Below are 17,777 nucleotides of genomic sequence, written 5' to 3'. Positions count from 1 at the left end.
AGCACTAAATATTTCTGGGTGTTTAGTGCAAACTGTGCAACTTATGAAAGATTCTAAAGTTTGGCACTGAAATTAAATTTCACTATATGGTATTGGCACAGCCTAGGAGCAGTACTTTTACTTGCACTGTAACTTCTGGATTTCCACATTTGTGCAAAGACTGGAAACTAATCTTCAAATTACATGATAACAACATCGAGCACCAAGAGTCCCAGCATATTGTGAATGCAAAATCTGAGCATATTTGCCTAATTGCATGAATCCCGTGATGAATCATGTGGAAAATAGGACAACATAAACATCACACAACTTGGAAAATAAATATTTATTTAACATTTGTACAAATAGTATTCTAACTTCTAAACACAAAATGTAATGTTGGGCGACAGATCTTCTTTTGCCACATATCATTCACAGTCATTAAAATGCTACAGGCTATCCAAACTTTTCTATTTGTTTCAGAAGTTGAACAATTAATATAAAAACAAGCCTGAAATCATAAAGCAGAGGCAATTTCACTGGGCAACTGATGATTCTTTACTTAATGTTATGTTTGCCAAAGTACTTTATAATAGAAGGTACAGTGTTCTTGTGTAATGTTAAGGATAGAAATCTAAAAAATATGTACCAGGAATTGTGTATCATTATTTTCTGGGGCCCCATTTTATGTCCTTCACACCCTGAAACTGCCTTTTTAGAGCATGCCTGTCCGACCAATCTGAGTCAAGATACGATTCGTCATCATTTTCATCAAGTTTCTGAGAAAGGAATAACAAAGCAAGGTTAGCATTTTACCCAAAAGCAAGCGCATTGTTAAATGTTTATTTCTAACCAACAGAAAATTATTTCTGAAATGTTGAATAAAAATGCAGAAGCATTTATGAGTTGTTAAATGGCTAAATGTAAACCTAACTCTTTGTTAAGAAGGAGATGCACTAAAGTTTGACAGAAAATTATTACCTTCAAAATAAGTAAATTTTGGAACTGGGAGTCTTCTTTGATTTCTTTAAGGAATTTTTAGGTTTGTAGATTATATTTGACAATTCTAGAATGCTCATGAAATATGTGATTGAAATTTCATGACATTAACAAGTATAGACAGGGTGGTTAAAAGATAAAATATTTCCAATGTTTGGGGATTCTACAACTAGCAGCATAGTCTGAGAATTAGGGCCAGATCATTCAGGAGAGATATTACTAAGCACTTCTACACACAAAGGATGATAGATGTTTGGAACACTCTTCCATAATTGGCAGTGGATGTAGGTTCAATTGTTAATTTTAAATCTGAGATAAACTTTTGTTAAGCAAAAGTACTAAAGGGTATGGGCCAAAGGTAGATATATGGATTACAATTAGGAAGAATAGAAGCCAAGTGTAATTGTACTGCCTTATCAATATCCACAATCTGAGATACTAAAGGTAAACATAATGGTCCCATAACTGCTGTGAGCCAACTCGGTGCAGATCAGTACAGAAGCCTTCACTGTCCTCACATCTGTGGTTAGGCATGGTGCATTTTGCCATTAGGAAGGGGTGAATGATTACACCTTTTCAGCGATATTTTAGAGAAAGCTTGTTCAATAGCAATGGTATCTTAAAACATTCTTTAGTAAAAGCCTCTATTTAAAAATTGATCATAAACTCTAATTCTATTTGGACACAAGAACTGCCAGCATCTGAGAGGTGTAATTATGTTTCTGTGCACATAAACAGATTTTCTACATTAACCTGTTGAAAGCTCTGTTCAGCTGACTAGATGGTGAGTTTGGCATTGAGTGATACAAACACCAAGGTTCAATCCCTGTGTCAGCTGTAGAAGCTCAAGCAGGTTTGTGTCACACTTGATGTGCAGTGATGCTCCTTAAACTATAAAAATCAATAGTTCTCTCCTATAGAGAGTGATGCCCAAGGTTCGACATGGATAACTATCTATTATGTGACTGTACTTGATCAAGATCATAAAGAAACAACATTGTATTAGAGGTCAAAAGTCAGTAAAGAATCATTAATATTGCCAGCACAATATGAATTATAAGCTTCTTAGTTATATGGAGGCATTTATTTCTTTTGAATTATACATTTCCTTTTCCACACGAAGATATGGACATTGTGGGCTTAGGTCAAAGTGTTTTCATGTAACTTAATGTCTTTTGAAATCTTATTTTCCAGAGTTGAATCTAAATCTGCACATTACATAAATAATAATATTTCAAGAAAATTAGGTAAATTTTTGTACCTTGAGTTCTTCTTGTCGTTTGTAATAGTACATCATCATTTTCTTCTGTTCATCCTCACTGACAATTGGCTCTCTCGCTGGAGCTCCCTGACCTCGCTGTGAATAAAAACCAATCCACAAAGTTTTAACTGCACTTACTAAAGTTGAATGAAGCTAAACATCAGACAACACCAGGTTATAGTCCAACAGGTTTATTTGGAAGCACTAGCTTTTTAAGCGCTGATCCTTCATCAGGTAGCTGTGGAGCAGGATCATAATACACAGAATTTATAGCAAAAGATTGCAGTGTCATGCAATTGAAACAATATATTGAATAAGCCTAGATTGCTGTTAAGTCTTTTATCTTTTAGAAGGGGTTGCAAGTTTCAATTCATTAATATGAAAATCCCAGAATTACTTTTAAGTCACATTCTCGAGATAACAAAGTTTTATTAAAAAAAAAGACATCTCTGCTCAGGCAATGCATTAAAGGTGTGAGATCAGAGTTTGTCTGTATCCCAATCTTGAGTCAGACTGGTTCTATTTCCAAAGTAGGAATGTATAAGATGTTACACGGCTTGACTGCCTGCAGATTGTGTGCTTTTTGAGCAAAATAGAATGTATCTGCAAATACAATTCTGCAAATGCAAATTCACCCATAAACTGATATGTGTGCGGGTATGCATGAGAGAGTGAGTGTGTGCATGTGAGTGCGTGCATGTGAGTGCACGTGAGAGTGTGTGTTTGTATGTGTGCGTGCTTGATAGAGTGTGTGCATGAGTGTGACAAAGTATAAGCCTCAGAGAGTCTGTGGGCATGGGTGTGTGGGAGGTGTACGTGTTTGACAGAGAGCATGAGTGAGTGTGAGACAGTGAGTGAGAATGTGTGTGTGTATACACACACTGTGGTGGGTCACCTGTAGAATGACATGAACCCAAGGTTCTGGTTGAGACCATTCTCATGGGTACCCAACTTGGATATCCCCCATCTGCTCAGCGACACTGCGTTGTTGCGTATCCCAAAGTCCATCTTAGAGGATGGTCACCCGAAGATCTGAGGCCGAATGTCCGTGACCGCTGAAGTGTTCCCCAAATGTCTGGCGATTGCTGCGCAGTGTCTATTAATCTGTTGTCATAGTGTCTGCTTGGTCTTGCCAATGTACCATGCCTCAGGACATCCTTGCCTGCAGCGTATGGGATAGACAACGTTGGCCGACTCGCACGAGTATCTGTCGCATACATGGTGGGTGGTGTCCTCACGTGTAATGGTGGTATCCATGTCGACACTCTGACATGTCTTGCAGTGGTTGCCATGATAGGGCTGTATGGTGTTATGGTTGATGTTGTCCTGAAGGCTGGGCAGTTTGCCGTGAATATTGATCTGGTTAAGGTTTGACGGTTGTTTAAAGGCGAGAGGTGGAGGCATAGGGAAGGTCTTGGTGAGGTGCTCATCCTCATCAATAGTGTGTTGCAGGTTGCGAAGAACATGGCGTAGTTTCTCTGCTCCCGGGAAGTACTGGACAACGAAGGTTACCCTATCGGTCGCATCCCGTGTCTGTCTCGAGGAGGTCATTATGGTTTCTCGCTGTGGCACGTCAGAACTGGCGCTCGATGAGTTGAGCATCGTACTCTGTTCTTATGAGGGCAGCCTTGAGCACCTTCAGGTGTCTGTCACATTCCTCCTCATCTGAGCAAATCCTGTGTATAGGTAAGGCTTGTCCGTAGGGGATGGCTGTTTTAATATGTTTAGGGTGAAAGCTCGAGAAGTGCAGCATCATTCCGTTATCCGTGGGTTTGCGGTAGATTGAGGTACTGAGTTGCCCATCCTTGTTGGAGCTGCATGTGTCCAAAAATGAGACAGACACTAAAGAATGGTCCATGGTAAGACGGATGGTGGTTTGAAACTTGTTTATATCACTGTGTATTTGTTTCAGTGACTCCTTGCCCTGGGTCCAGAGGAAGAAAATGTGATCAATATATGTGGTGTACAGTATTGGTTGGAGTTCCTGTGCAGCAAAGAAGTCTTGCTCAAACTTGTGCATGAAAATGTTGACATATTAGGGTGAGGTGGGTTTCAAGAAGCCCTTGAGACAGCCAGAGATTCTCACACAGGATCCCATTGCCTGACACGACGGGACGACCAGCTGTGTTGGCTTTGTGTATCGTCAGAAGACATTAGAAGTCCCCTATGTGAGAAGTATATGGGATGAGAGCGTGTAGCTTACTCTGAAGGACTGGATCAAAAGTCCTGATCAATGATTTTAGCTCACGGGTATGCTCTTTGGTCGGATTGGCCAGTAGCTGCCTGTAGTGTTCTGGGTTGTTCAGTTGTCCTTGTAGCCTGAATGACAATGGCTCCTTCTTTATCTGCTGGTTTGATGACCATGTCGTCGACCGACTTGACACTTGATATTTTTTTACAAACCCACCGACTCCCACAGCTACCTGGATTACACCTCTTCCCACCCTACCTCCTGCAAAAATGCTATCCCGTATTCCCAATTCCTCCGCCTCCACCGTATCTGCTCCCAGGAGGACCAGTTCCACCACAGAACACACCAGATGGCCTCCTTCTTTAGGGATAGCAATTTCCCTTCCCACGTGATTGAAGATGCCCTCCAATGCGTCTTATCCACATCCTGCACTCTGCCCTCAAATTCCACCCCTCCTCCCTCACCACCCGACGCCTGGAGGAAGAACGCCTCATCTTCCAACTCGGAACACTTCAACCCCAGGGCATCAATGTGGACTTCACCAGTTTCCTCATTTCCCCTCGCCCTACCTTACCCCGGTTCCAACCTTCCAGCTCTGCACTGTCCTCCCTGCCAATTTCGCTTCCCACCTATCCACTCCACCCTCCCCTCTGACCTATCACCTCCATCCCCACCCCCATTCACCTATTGTACTCTTTGCTACCTTCTCCCCAGTACACACACAACCCCCCAGATGAAGGGCTTTTGCCTGAAACGTCGATTTTCCGGCTCCTCGTATGCTGCCTGACCTGCTGTGCGTTTCCAGCACCACTCTGATCTAAGCTCTGGTTTCCACCATCTGCAGTCCTCACTTTGCTTAGCACCTTTTTAAAGGTAACCAAGGTAACCGATACTGACCTAGGCAGCAATACCCACACTCCACGAATGAATTAAAAAAAAAATAGAATTGTTGTAAAAACAAAAACTGCTGGAGAACTCAGCAGATCCGGCAACATCTATCGATAGAAAAGCAGAGTTAACGTTTCAAGTCCACTTCTGTTCTAAATAACAGTCATTCGACTTGAAATGTTAACTCTGCTTTCTCTGCATAGATGTTGTCAGTCCTGCTGAGTTTCTCTAGCAATTTCTGTTTGTGATTTTCAGTTCTTTGTTATACGTTAGATTTGGTGGTTTAGATGCTCAGCAGAGGAAACAGTTTATCTGCATTTCTATTTTAAACACCTCCATTATATCACTACTCAAACTTCCAAAGGCAAAGGAAAACCAAAACAAGTTTAGACTGCATATCCTAAATCTAACTCTTTCAATCCTTGTCTGGACAGGTATGAAACATTGTTTTAACCATGGACTTACTTTTTGTATCTTTACAATGATTTTAGTTTTCTCGTTTTTGCCTATATAGTCTGAAAGTTTCTTGCTTCTCTGCAACTCTTTTCCTGCCCACCACAGCTGAGCCTCGGCCTCCTCAGTCACCAATTTCCCAGCCTGCAAAATAACATCAAAGAATTAAAGAGTTGCTCACCCACATTTTACTGAATCGGTAAGGAAAATACAACTTTATTCATTCTCATGGATCCAAAGCAAGTTCAATGGTGACAAAAACAGAAGTTGCTGGAAAAGCTCAGCAGGTCTGTCAGCATCCGTGACAAGAAATCAGAGGTAATGTTTCAGGTGATGGTGAACCTTCCTCAGAACCTACAGTGATGAACTGAGTAATTGATATGGATTAACCTGAATTGCAACGATTGTTGGATTCCATTGTTAATCGTGTTGTTTTCTACTTACTTGTAATCCTGAAAGTTCTTCTTTCCCTTCAAATTCTTCTCGGATTGGATCATGTGGTGGCAGCCCCATGGGATAAACAATCATAACAGCTCCTCGCAACTGGTCAAGTGCATCCTTCACCATCTCCATTGTTACACATACATTGGCCTGAACTTGTTTCTAAAAATACAAAGGGAGAGCTCTTGACTTACTTATCGCATTTCTTGTTAAGAATTTTTCACTAAACATTACCATTATAAAAACAGATAAGCAAGAATCAAGCTTCCAAATAAAGAATCATTGTTAATCTTACAACACCCTATATTTCCATGAGTTGTCAGGCTTGGATTATGTACTTAATAAAGTAGTTTAACTCCAGGCAATCACCAGAGCAACTCTAAAACTTACTAAACTAATTCAACAGATAAAGAAGAAATGAAAACGTATGGTCTTTATTATTGATTGCTGACTGAAATGGGAAAAGGACTATTTTAATAACCAATGATTGCTGGAGGACTGCTGCACTTTTTAAATGCAAGTAACCTGACACTTGTTGCAAGTTCTGTTTAGACAGCTGCTTGTTTAAGTTGGTTTGCAGACAAACTGGAGCCAAAGAGGGTGTATAATGGAGCTTCGGCTAACAACAAGCAGCTGGTGCTCTGTGGGCTAGTTATTAATGAAAAAGGCATTCCACCTGCCAACAACTATGTGACTGACTCCAGTCAAGCAAACCAGCTTAGGGGCAGGAATGTTGTGCAAAAACCATCAAATGTCTGGAGAAGAAACTGTTTTCCTCTGGAGTAAAAATCATGTCAAGCCTGAAGATTACCAGTTTCCCCTTCCCAGCTTCTGTAGGCTGTGACTTTCAATTGGTAAGTCAAAGAACTTCATCAGTGTGAGCCAGTCACCCAGTGTCACCTACAAACAAGTGAAAGTATCTGGAGAAGGAATATTGAAGAGCAGCAGCCTGATCAGAAAGAAAATATCATCTCAACAAACTTAATTAATAAAGACCACTTCCCCTCATAAAGGGCATTTTTTTTGCCTCTTACCTGTGATTGTCTGTGTGCAAGAGGTTAGAGTTTTAATTAGTGAGGTTACATGTTGATGACTCTTAACTGTTTCCCTGTAGTTAGAATCTGTTTATTTTTAATAAATAATTATCCTCATTTAATATAGAAATTGGATCTATTCTATCTAACTGGATCTAAGAGACAGATAAATTGGAAAATTAATATACTTTTAAATTTTTTTAAACTTTTATGACGACTCCAGGAATAGCAAAACTTGATTTTTGGTGTGCTACTCCAGTGTCACACAGACATACAGCACAGAAACAGACCCTTCAGTCCAACTCGCTCATGCCAACCAGATGTGCTAAATCAATCTACTCCCATTTGCCAGCAAATGGCCAATATCTCTCTAAACTCTTCTGAGCCATATACCCATCTAGATGCTTTTTTAAGTGTTGTAATTGTACCAGCTTCCACCACTTCCTCTGGCAGCTCATTCCATGCACATACCTATTTGTGAAGAAGTTGCTTCTTGGGTCCCTTTTCAATCTTTTCCCTCACCTCAAACCCATGCCCTCTAGTTTTGAACTTTCCTATTCTGGGGAAAAGACCTTGGCTCTTCACCCTATTCATACCCCTCATGCTTTTATAAACTTTCCCTCAGCATCCAGGGAAAATAGCCCCGTCCTACTCAGTCTCTCCCTTTAGCTCAAACTCTCCAATCCCAGCAATATCCTTGTAAATCTTTTCTGGATCCTTTCAAGTTTAACAATATCTTTCCTAAAGCAATGAGACCAGAATTGAAGAGTATACCAAAAGTGGCCTAACCAATGTCCTGTATACCTGCAACTCCCATAAAATGAGAGAAGAAATTGCTGAAAGATTCCTGCTCCAGTCAACGGATGAAAAGATTTTAAATGAAGTGGTACTAGAAGAATATTCTGAAGATTGATAGCCAAGTAAACAATGAGGCAATTTTTGTTAGACTTTTGTTAGCATTCAGCCTCCTTACTTCTATGGTTCACAATATATTAAATGAATGCAAGCAATATTATGTTGCTATTAGTGATACCTAGAACAAGGGATCAATTGAATCTGAATCAGAGATACCTTTTGAACTCTGAAGAACAATAAAAACTCAAGCTTCTTTATACACTTTATTTTGCCCACATTAATACATTCTATGTAAATTACCTACTGTTTTTTTAAAAAACATTACCCGAAGGTCCATCACACACAACTCATTATGGTCCTCTATGTCTTTGCACAAAAAAAACTAAAAGACATGCTGCGCACTCCTGTCTCAATTCTTCAAAAAAAACCTATTTATATTGAAAAGTCTATTGTTTCACAATTTGAAAAAGTTCAAAGATTAACTTCACAAAATGTTAAAGGATCAATTCTCTAAGATATCGAACAAGATTAAAATAACCAATAGATTCCAGCAAATAGGAGTTTTCTCATTTCATACTTTATTGCCATCAATGCTTCAACACATCTTAAAATTAATGATACATTGGTTTAGTCACAAAAATAATTGGAATGATAAAGCATTTGTGTGGTACTCCATTCATGCTCCACTGGAATGCCAACGTTGATTTACAGTCAAGTTCTAGGGTGGGATTTGAACCCAGGATCGAATGATCAGTGGCAACAATATTATACATTAAGCTGCAGCTGACAAGCAAAACTAAACAATGCAAACTTTTTTTAACTTCCTTATTCCTAATATCAGTGCTGACTTCTTTTAAATGAAATGTTAAATCGAGGTCTGACCTGCTCTCCTAAGTGGTGTTAAATGATCCTAAGAGACATTTGAGAATAGGAGTTCTTCTGGTGCCTTGGTAAATTACTACCCCTCAAACACTTATCCAATCATTTTTTTCATTTCTGTTTTGGGACCTTGCTGGGCCTAAAATTAGCTGCTCTACTCCCCTACAACAGAATAGTGATTACACCTCAATTTTTGGTTGTCCGGGAAAAGCATAATAAAATAAAATGTTTTTTTCTCTCTTTTCTAGTACCTTTGAAATCAATGCTTTAGCTTCTTCTACCATTCTTTTCAAGACGTTTTTCATTGATTCATTGGGAGCTGAAATACAGAATAGAAAGCTTAGCAGGTACATTTTCAAACTAATTTCACATCACTTTGCATAATTCTTCATCCTTAAGAAAGCACTTCAATTCCACTACCATATAGTATATATCAGCTTGACAATCAAGCAGTGCTGAAAAAGAATTTGCTATTAGTGATTTTTGAGATTTGTAGCTCAGGTTGATGATACGTATGTAAGTTATTTCGCTGAGCTTGAAGGTTTGTTTTCAGATGTTTCATTACCATACTCGGTAACATCATCAATGAAAATCTCTGGTAAAGTGCTGGTGGTATGTCTTGCCTCTCTATTTATAGGTCTTGGCTTCATAAGGTGGGTGATGTCATTTCCAGTTCTTTTTTTCTCAGGGGAAGATAGATAGGGTCTAAATCGATGTGTTTATTGATGGAGATCTGGTTAGAATGCCATGTCTCTAAGAACTCTCGTGCATGTCTTTGTTTCGCCTGTCCTAGAATGTGTGTGTTATCCCAGTCAAAGAGGTGCTCTTCTTTGTCCGTATGGATAGAAACCAGTGATTGTGGGTCGTGTCTTTTGGTGGCCAGTTGGTGTTCATGTGTCCTGGTGGCAGGTTTCCTGTTAGTTTGTCTGATGTAGTGTTTTTTACGGAGCTGCATCAAGACATTATTTCAATGAGCTGCATCACACTGCAGCACCCAAGAACTACAACAAGCAGAAGAAAAATATCTATACAACGTTTTCAAGAAAAATGGGTACCCAAAATAGACAATTCGCCGATTCCTCAGAAACAAACCCAAACGCAACGCAGACACAATGCAACCAAGAACTATTGCCACATTACTTTACATCTAAGACATATCAGAAATGACTTCCAGGCTACTCAGACCCCTTGGCATCATGGTAGCCCACAAACCTCTCAACACACTTAACAGTGACTAATGAACCTAAAGGATCCATTAGATACCACCAGCAAAACTAACATCATTTACAAAATGCCATGCAAGAACTGTAAAAAACACTACATTGGACAAAAGACACGACGCACTATCACTAGTTTCTACACATACAGACAAAGAAGGTCACCACTTTGACTGGGACAACACACACACACCCTAGGACAGGTGAAACAATGACACACATGAGAATCTTAGAGACATGGCGTTCTAACCAGAATTCCATCAATAAACCCATCAATTTAGACTCTATCTACCTTCCCCTAAGAAAAAACAAAATCGGAAATTACATCACCCACCCTAAGAAACCAAGACCTATAAATAGAGAGGCAGGACATACCACTCGCGCTTCACCAGAGACTCATTGATGATGTTACCATGTATGGTTGCAAAACATCTGAAAACAAACCTTCAAGCTCAGCAAGCTAACTTACAAACTGAGAATTTGCTATTTTCCATTCATTCTGGATCTAGAAATTGTAACATTTACTTAAAACAAGAATATTGTGTATGATTGCTTATTTGCAGTTATTCCATCTTTTCTATTTGTAAAGAGTCTTCTCAGCCTCAGTTTAACATATGCAATAGCAAAAGCTTCCAAAAGTTGTATTCGGGTGCTAAAAGACCAGGCTTTCTTACCACGTCCATTTCTCCGTCCAATTTCGTCCTTTTTAAATTCAAACCCTCCACTTGGTATACATTTTTCTGCCCACTCATCCTTTAGTTTCAGTTCCTCTATTTGCTCATCTGTCAATCCTTGCATATTAATAGGGAGAAAGATACCATGCTCTGCCAGTTCACATATTTCTGCAAAATAAAACATTGTCCAAAAGCTTATAAAAAGAAACTATACTGATTTAAAAGTAACATTAAAAAGGAAATTACTCTTCCCTTGCATAGATGGTGTACTGCTGGTGTCAGATATTGCTTCAAAGTAACACAGACACACTAGGTCAGAAAGTTGTGGGATCAATGTCCAATGAACGGGGGCTACTGTGAAAGCTGCCAATGCAGCAGATTCCAAGGCAAGATAGTTTCTACAAATGTGGTATACCTGGGAGATCCCAGCCAAACTGAGAAGATTCATATGCTGCAGGTAGTTGTTCAGGACCCTTCCTTCTTGTAAATCATGTTGTTAATGTTTGAAGTACAGTTAGCAGCTCATCAGTACCTGATTATATTGGTGAAATGAAGTGTGACGTTGCCTAGCCTTTGTCAAAAGGAGAGTTCTTTACCAACATACCAACATTCATGACAGCACAAAACTGTTCTAGCCCTGGCATGGAGCCACACAAGCATTCAATTTTTGGTGGGGGGGGAGGGGGGTGGGGGTAGGGGTGAACAAAAAAATGTGAGTCTCTGCTACTATGGATACTCACAAAGAGCTTTCCCTTCCACAGGTGCCAATTCTTTCACCCACGATTGATTCACACATACTTGCATATCTGTTTTGTTTTTAAATTGCAAATCAACTTGGGGAATTAAATGATATCCACAGACCACAACTGGTGCAATTTCAAATAACAGGTTATAGCTAATATAGAGTAATTGGAATAGTGAGTAAGTATCAAGTCTTATTGCTTACTGTACTAAACCTGCTTAGAGATCTTTTAGGACGTACTGAGGTAACAAATTGTGCTAAACCAGCATAAGTCTTTTACTACTACTTCCTACAAGACAAGTTAACTCAGCACCAACACAGAAATCAACAGGGATTTTCTGAGTATTTTCTTCAGCTAATCAGAGGGTCGACATGTTATTTGCATTTATTACAAACAAGAAAGTAAGCCACGTGTTGAATACAGCTGTTCAGATTCTACATAAAAGTGATGCCTTAGATTCATCCAGTGCAACAAGACAAGAATTAGAATTAAAGACTTGGATTATAGCATCAGTTCTACTTGGGTGATCAATTTCACACCTCAATATTTATTATCTGAGACAACTCATTTGTGGTCCCCATTAAGTGCAGAACAAAATTATACAGAGCAATAAAGCTCCATTTTTAATTGGCTGTATATGTTGAATTAAATGCTTTCAGAAAGGAGGCAGTAAGGTTCCACAGTTAAGCTTGCACTTTCTTAGGCTGGGAAGGAGATAAAAATAATACATAGGCAATCCACATTGATTGTACTGGAGTGACTGTATGTGTATGCACATTGAATAAGGCAAAGATTGTCTTCAGATGTATAGCTCTTGTGGTAAAACAATCAAGCAATACTCATGCCAAAGGCAAAATGCCAAAAAATGGCTGGTACATGTGGAATTGTATTCAAGCCATGATGGTTCATCAGGAAAAGAAAACAGACAGAAAATAAATTAAACTGTTTGGAACAACAGTCATACATAATTTATAATAATGCTCAAAGAGATTCTTGTGAATACTGCAGCATATGTCAGAGGTATCTGCTGCCCATCAAGACTATTCTTGCTAAATTACCAATACATTTGACAGTTGCAAGAATGATGTGATACGCACCTGTACAGATCCGGTCAATCTTAAGCCTTCCATTGTAAATGGCAGCTACTTGCTTGGTTAGGTCCTCCACTGCAATATCTACTGTAGTATCAAGTAAAAACTGGCTCTCGCTACCTTGCTTGATGTGTAACTGAACCATAGCTGTGGTAAAACAATAATCTTCAGAATTCCAGTTTCATAAATAGCAAAATTGTGAAAATACTTCCTGTTCAATCACGAATTTAATATGCCCTTTACACCATCATTTGGTGTCAAGTATCATCTTCCCCATACCCCATCACCATAACTTTGAAGCAAAGAGGAATTATGAGAACATCACAGAATCCCTACAGTATGGAAAGAGACCATGCGGCCCATTGAAGAGCATCCCACCTATCCCTTCACCCTATCCCTGTAACCCTACATTTACCATGACCAATACATCTAGCCTACATGTCCCTGCACACTATGGCAATCTCTCATGACCAATCCACTTAACTTGCACATCTTTGGACTATGGGAAGAAACTGGAGCACCCAGTATAAACCGACAGACACAGGGAGAACATCCAAACTCCACACAAGACAGTCACCCAAGGCAGCAGTGCTAACCACTGTACCACCACATGCAGTAAATTTTTCCCAACCAATATGCCTTAATTGACTCTGAATTTTGAAACCTTGGGTGAATACATTTGTTAAATGTATTCTGAAGACCACTTGGAAAAGTCTTTGGCTAGGCTGTTGCAGGTTGAATAATGATAAGCCAATCAGGAACCTCCATTGTGATGGATAAAATTGAATACACATGTAAATATAATTAATTGCATCCTGAGTGGCAGGAAATAGACAATGAGGGTTGAGGGTACTTTTGTGACTAGAAGCCTGTCTGTGGGGCCCTTGCTGTTGTTGGTATATATAAATGACAGAAGGGTTGATCAGTAAGTTTATGGATGATATGGAAATTGGAGGAGGTTGTGTAAATAGTGAGGATAAGCTTAGATTACAGGAGACATCCATGGCCTGATCATTGACAAATGGACTTCAATCTGGGTAAGTGTGAAATGGTGCACTTGGGCAGGACAAATGAGGGAATGCTTGATGAATGGCAGGACCCTAGGAAGTAGAGGGGATCGGAGGAACTTTGCTGTGCATGTCCACTGCTCCCTAAAGGTAGCAGGACAAATAGATAAAAAAAGTGCTGACGGCGGCATATGGGAATATTTGCATTTATTAGTTGAGACAGAGAGTTTAAGAGCAAGGAAATATATGAAGTGTTGGTTAAGCCACTGCTAGAATATTGTATGCAGTTCTAAGAAGGATATGATTGCACTGGAAGGGGGGAGAGGGGATTTACTAGGATGTTGCCTGATCTGGAGAGTTTTAGTTACTAAGAGAGGTTGGATTGGCTGGGATTGTTTTTCTTGGAACAGAAGAGATTGAGATTATAAAATTGTTAGAGATATAGACAGGGTGAGCAGAAAATTCTCTTGGTGGACAAGTCAAATGACCAGGGATATAGATTTAAGATAATGTGCAGGAGGTTTAAAGGGGCTGTCAGGACAAATATTTGTAGGAATCTAGAACTCACTGTCTGTAAGGGTGGTGGAAGCAGAAAACCTCAAAACAGTTTAGAAGTATTTGAATGTGCATTTGCAATGCCAAGACATATAAGGGTATGGCAAAAGTGAGGACTGCAGATGCTGGAGATTAGGGTCGAGAGCATGGTGCTGGAAAAGCACAGCAGGTCAGGCAGCGGGAAAATCGACGTTTCGGGCAAAAGCCCTTCACCAGGAATGGGCTAAGTGCTGGAAAACGGCATTAGAGTATTTAGGTGTTTGTTTTTGACCAGCACCAACACGATGGGCAGAAGGGCATTTATATTACAGACGTGGTAACAGCCTGTAATACACTGCCAGAGGAACAGATAACACAGCAACTTTGAAGAGGCTTCTTGACAGAATTAATATGAATAGCAAAATGTATCTTTTTAGTTTAGAAAGGTATCATGTGAGACTATGGGTTTGATGGGGGAAGGGCCTGTTCCTGTGCTGTACTTTGTTCTGCTGCAGACCTCAGTGACTCTTCAGCAACCAGTAAAGAGGGAAGGAGCTGGCGCTCAGGCGTTTCCATGGTGACAACAACAATGCTGACAACGTGCCGCTCCAACTTGCAGCAGCTACAAACACCTAAATTGATAACAATACCGATCTCACCTCACAAATCAATCTCACTATTCTTCGATAAACGTCTGTTCGGAAACTTTTCAAATGGAACAGCAATCGCGACAACAAACCACGCTCCGCACCCCGGAAGGACTTGCGGTGAAAGGTCACGTAGATGCGCATGCTCGTCCGTGCCACGCCCCTTGATCCAGGTGTGGCTCCGCAACATCCCGCCTCGTCCCCGACGGACATGGCCCCGCCCATATTCGTTGCCCCAGTTCAGGCCCCGCCCACATACATTGCCCCGCCTCAATCCCCGCCCCTTTCACTGCACCTGCCTTCCCTCTGATCTTTGAGGAATTTCCTCCGTTATCATAGCACCAGGGATGGGAGCTGCTGCCTGAAAAAAAACGTGGGCTTTGGGATTAATGTCACAGACATCTCTCAGACATATACTCCGTCACACTCACACACTCACTCTTTCCCTCGCTCCCACACACACACACACACACACACAAGTCTATAGGGTGAATTTGCATTTGCAGATTCATTCTATTTTGTTTAAAAAAGCACACAAGCTATAGCCAGTCAGTTAATGCGACATTTTATCAATTTATATTTTGGAAATAAAACCAGCCTGACTCGAGGATGGGATACTGACAGACTCTAACCTCACCCTGTGAATGCATTGACTGATTCGATGTCACTTAAAAAAAAAATAAAACCTTTTAAGTTGTCTCAGGATTGTGACTTGAAAGAAGTTTGGAGATTTACATGTTAATGAGTCAAAACCTACATTCCCATTCTAAGTGATTAAAGACTTAACAGCAATCTAGGTTTGTCCAATACATTACATCAGTTAGATGACACTGATCTTTAACAAATTCTATGTCCCATGATTGTGCCCCACTAGATACCTGACGAAGGAGCAATACTCCTAAAGCTTGTACTTCCAAATATACCTGTTTAACTATAACCTGGTGTCGTGTGACTTTTAACTTTGTCCACCTCAGTCCAACACTGGTACCTCCATATCAGATCTTTTATCTGAACTAAGGAAAGCTGGACATGAATTTAGTTTTCGGTGAAAAAAGGAAAGATAGGAATCGTACAAAACTGTTGTGATCCAAGGCCAAAATACATTGTTACAGGTTCAGCAAATAGAAACCGAAAGAACTGGCTGCTGTAAATCAGAAATAAAAACAGAAGTTGCTGGAACAGCTCATCAGATCTGGCAGCATTTAGGGAGAGAAATCAGAGTTAACGTTTCAGGTCGAGTGAGCCTTCCTTAGTTCAGGGTTAGGTGAAGGTTTGAGGTTTATATAATCATGAAGGGTATAGACAGGGTGGATAGAGACTAGCTTTTTCCTAGAGTGAAGAATTCAATAATGAGAAGTCATGCTTTCAAGGTGAGAGGTGGAAAGTTTAAGGGGGATACACGCGGCATGTACTTCACACAGGGTGGTGGGCGTTTGGAACGCATTGCTGAAACATCGATTTTCCTGCTCCTCTGATGCTGCCTGACCTGCTGTGCTTTTCCAGCACCACTCTAATTTCCAGCATCTGCAGTCCTTGTTTTTACCTTCCTTAGTTCCGATTAACTTGGATTTCTCTCCACAGATGCTATCACACTAGATGTGTCTGGAGGCTTTATCAAAAGCCCTGCTGAAGAGCTTTTGCCCAAAACATTCTCCTCGGATGCTGTTTAATTTGCTGTGCTTTTCCAGCACCACTCTAATTTTGACTTTAATCTCCATCATCTGCAGTATCCACTTCCACCTAAGTGCTTTAAATGGCAGAGTGGTGAATAGCTTATGGTTTGAAGACAAAAGCAAGAGAAATAGAGACACCAACTGAAATCTGTGAAGAAAAAGGGATGAAAGAGGGTCAGAGCCTGAAAAGGTGTTGAGTTTAAAAGGCTGTAATGTGCCTATCGAAAGATGAGGAAACTCAGCCTGAACATGGAGGACGGATCCCCCTCAGAAGGCAAGACAGTCGGCAGAACCGCCGCTACTGTTCCTCAACCTTGGAACACTTCAATAAGCCAAGAGTAGATATCACAAAATGGGACAAGATGGAAAATTAAAATGAAAATGAAAATCAATGAGAAAATCTAGTCAGGGCATGCAGATTGAACAAAAGTACTCTGCAAAACACACTCAGAATTTGATTTTGGTCTCCAATTTAGATTAGATCCTGCTGTGAGAATCAAATACAAAATTTAGAAAAATATTTCATCTGGAGGAGTATTGGTGGTGTTAGATAATGGGAAAGGTGGGAATAAAACATTTGTGATACTCCAGCTCCTCCATAGAAAAGTGTGTGGGAATGGGAGGGAGGGTTAGAATTATTAAAGAGTGCTACTATTGGACCTAGAGTCAACATGTGGAATTTTGTGAAATGTGGTAGAGTTTACTTCATGACTATCCAACTAGTTTTCCGGCCAAGAGATTATTCCTTAAAGTTTATGTCAATTCTTACTAGCTTTTTGATTAGATTAGATTACATTACAGTGTGGAAACAGGCCCTTCGGCCCAACAAGTCCACACCGACTCGCCGAAGCGCAACCCACCCATATCCCTACATTTACCCCTATACCTAACACTACGGGCAATTTAGCATGGCCAATTCACCTGACCTGCACATCTTTGGAATGTGGGAGGAAACTGGAGCACCCAGAGGAAACCCACGCAGACAAGGGGAGAATGTGCAAACTCCACACAGTCAGTCGCCTGAGGCGGGAATTGAACCCGGGTCTCTGGCACCGTGAGGCAACAGTGCTAACCACTGTGCCACCGTGCCACTTACTATTGTATAGATATTTCTAGAAAGATACTGTACAGAGAGCTTTTTATTTTTTGGTGGTAGTGAGGGGGGAAAGTTGTGCATGTATAACCAAAATCCAGCATACAAGTTTATCACA

General features: G+C 40.3%; 1 protein-coding gene across 1 annotated transcript; it reads right to left on the bottom strand.

Moving 5' to 3' along the window:
* Nucleotides 1-310: 310 nt before the first annotated feature.
* cfap298 (cilia and flagella associated protein 298) lies at nucleotides 311-15,024 on the bottom strand. The gene is made up of 8 exons (XM_043685780.2): nucleotides 14,906-15,024; nucleotides 12,712-12,852; nucleotides 10,872-11,039; nucleotides 9,232-9,299; nucleotides 6,216-6,374; nucleotides 5,784-5,915; nucleotides 2,240-2,335; nucleotides 311-758 (listed from the first exon to the last, which is right to left on the bottom strand). Exons 2-8 carry the CDS (start codon nucleotides 12,848-12,850, stop codon nucleotides 645-647), a joined length of 876 nt encoding a protein of 291 aa, XP_043541715.2. The 5' UTR covers nucleotides 12,851-12,852; nucleotides 14,906-15,024; the 3' UTR covers nucleotides 311-644.
* Between the last annotated feature and the right edge of the window lie 2,753 nt (nucleotides 15,025-17,777).

This window comes from Chiloscyllium plagiosum, unplaced genomic scaffold (assembly GCF_037043375.1).
Source record: "Chiloscyllium plagiosum isolate Xiang-an unplaced genomic scaffold, Cpla_swu_hap1 HiC_scaffold_12, whole genome shotgun sequence".
Lineage (NCBI taxonomy): Eukaryota > Metazoa > Chordata > Chondrichthyes > Orectolobiformes > Hemiscylliidae > Chiloscyllium > Chiloscyllium plagiosum.
Note: the sequence above shows the minus strand (reverse complement) of the source record. Positions and strands in the feature narration are given on the sequence as shown.

What these genes read in the sequence shown, in the direction of transcription:
- cfap298 (XM_043685780.2), bottom strand. Translation starts at nt 12,850, where the DNA reads ATGGTTCAGTTACACATCAAGCAAGGTAGCGAGAGCCAGTTTTTACTT. An exon ending in CTAAAGCATTGATTTCAAAG is followed by an intron (nt 6,375 to 9,231) that starts GTACTAGAAAAG and finishes TTGTATTTTTAG; the next exon opens with AAACAAGTTCAGGCCAATGT. An exon ending in TCATTGTAAAGATACAAAAA is followed by an intron (nt 2,336 to 5,783) that starts GTAAGTCCATGG and finishes TTTTATTCACAG; the next exon opens with CGAGGTCAGGGAGCTCCAGC.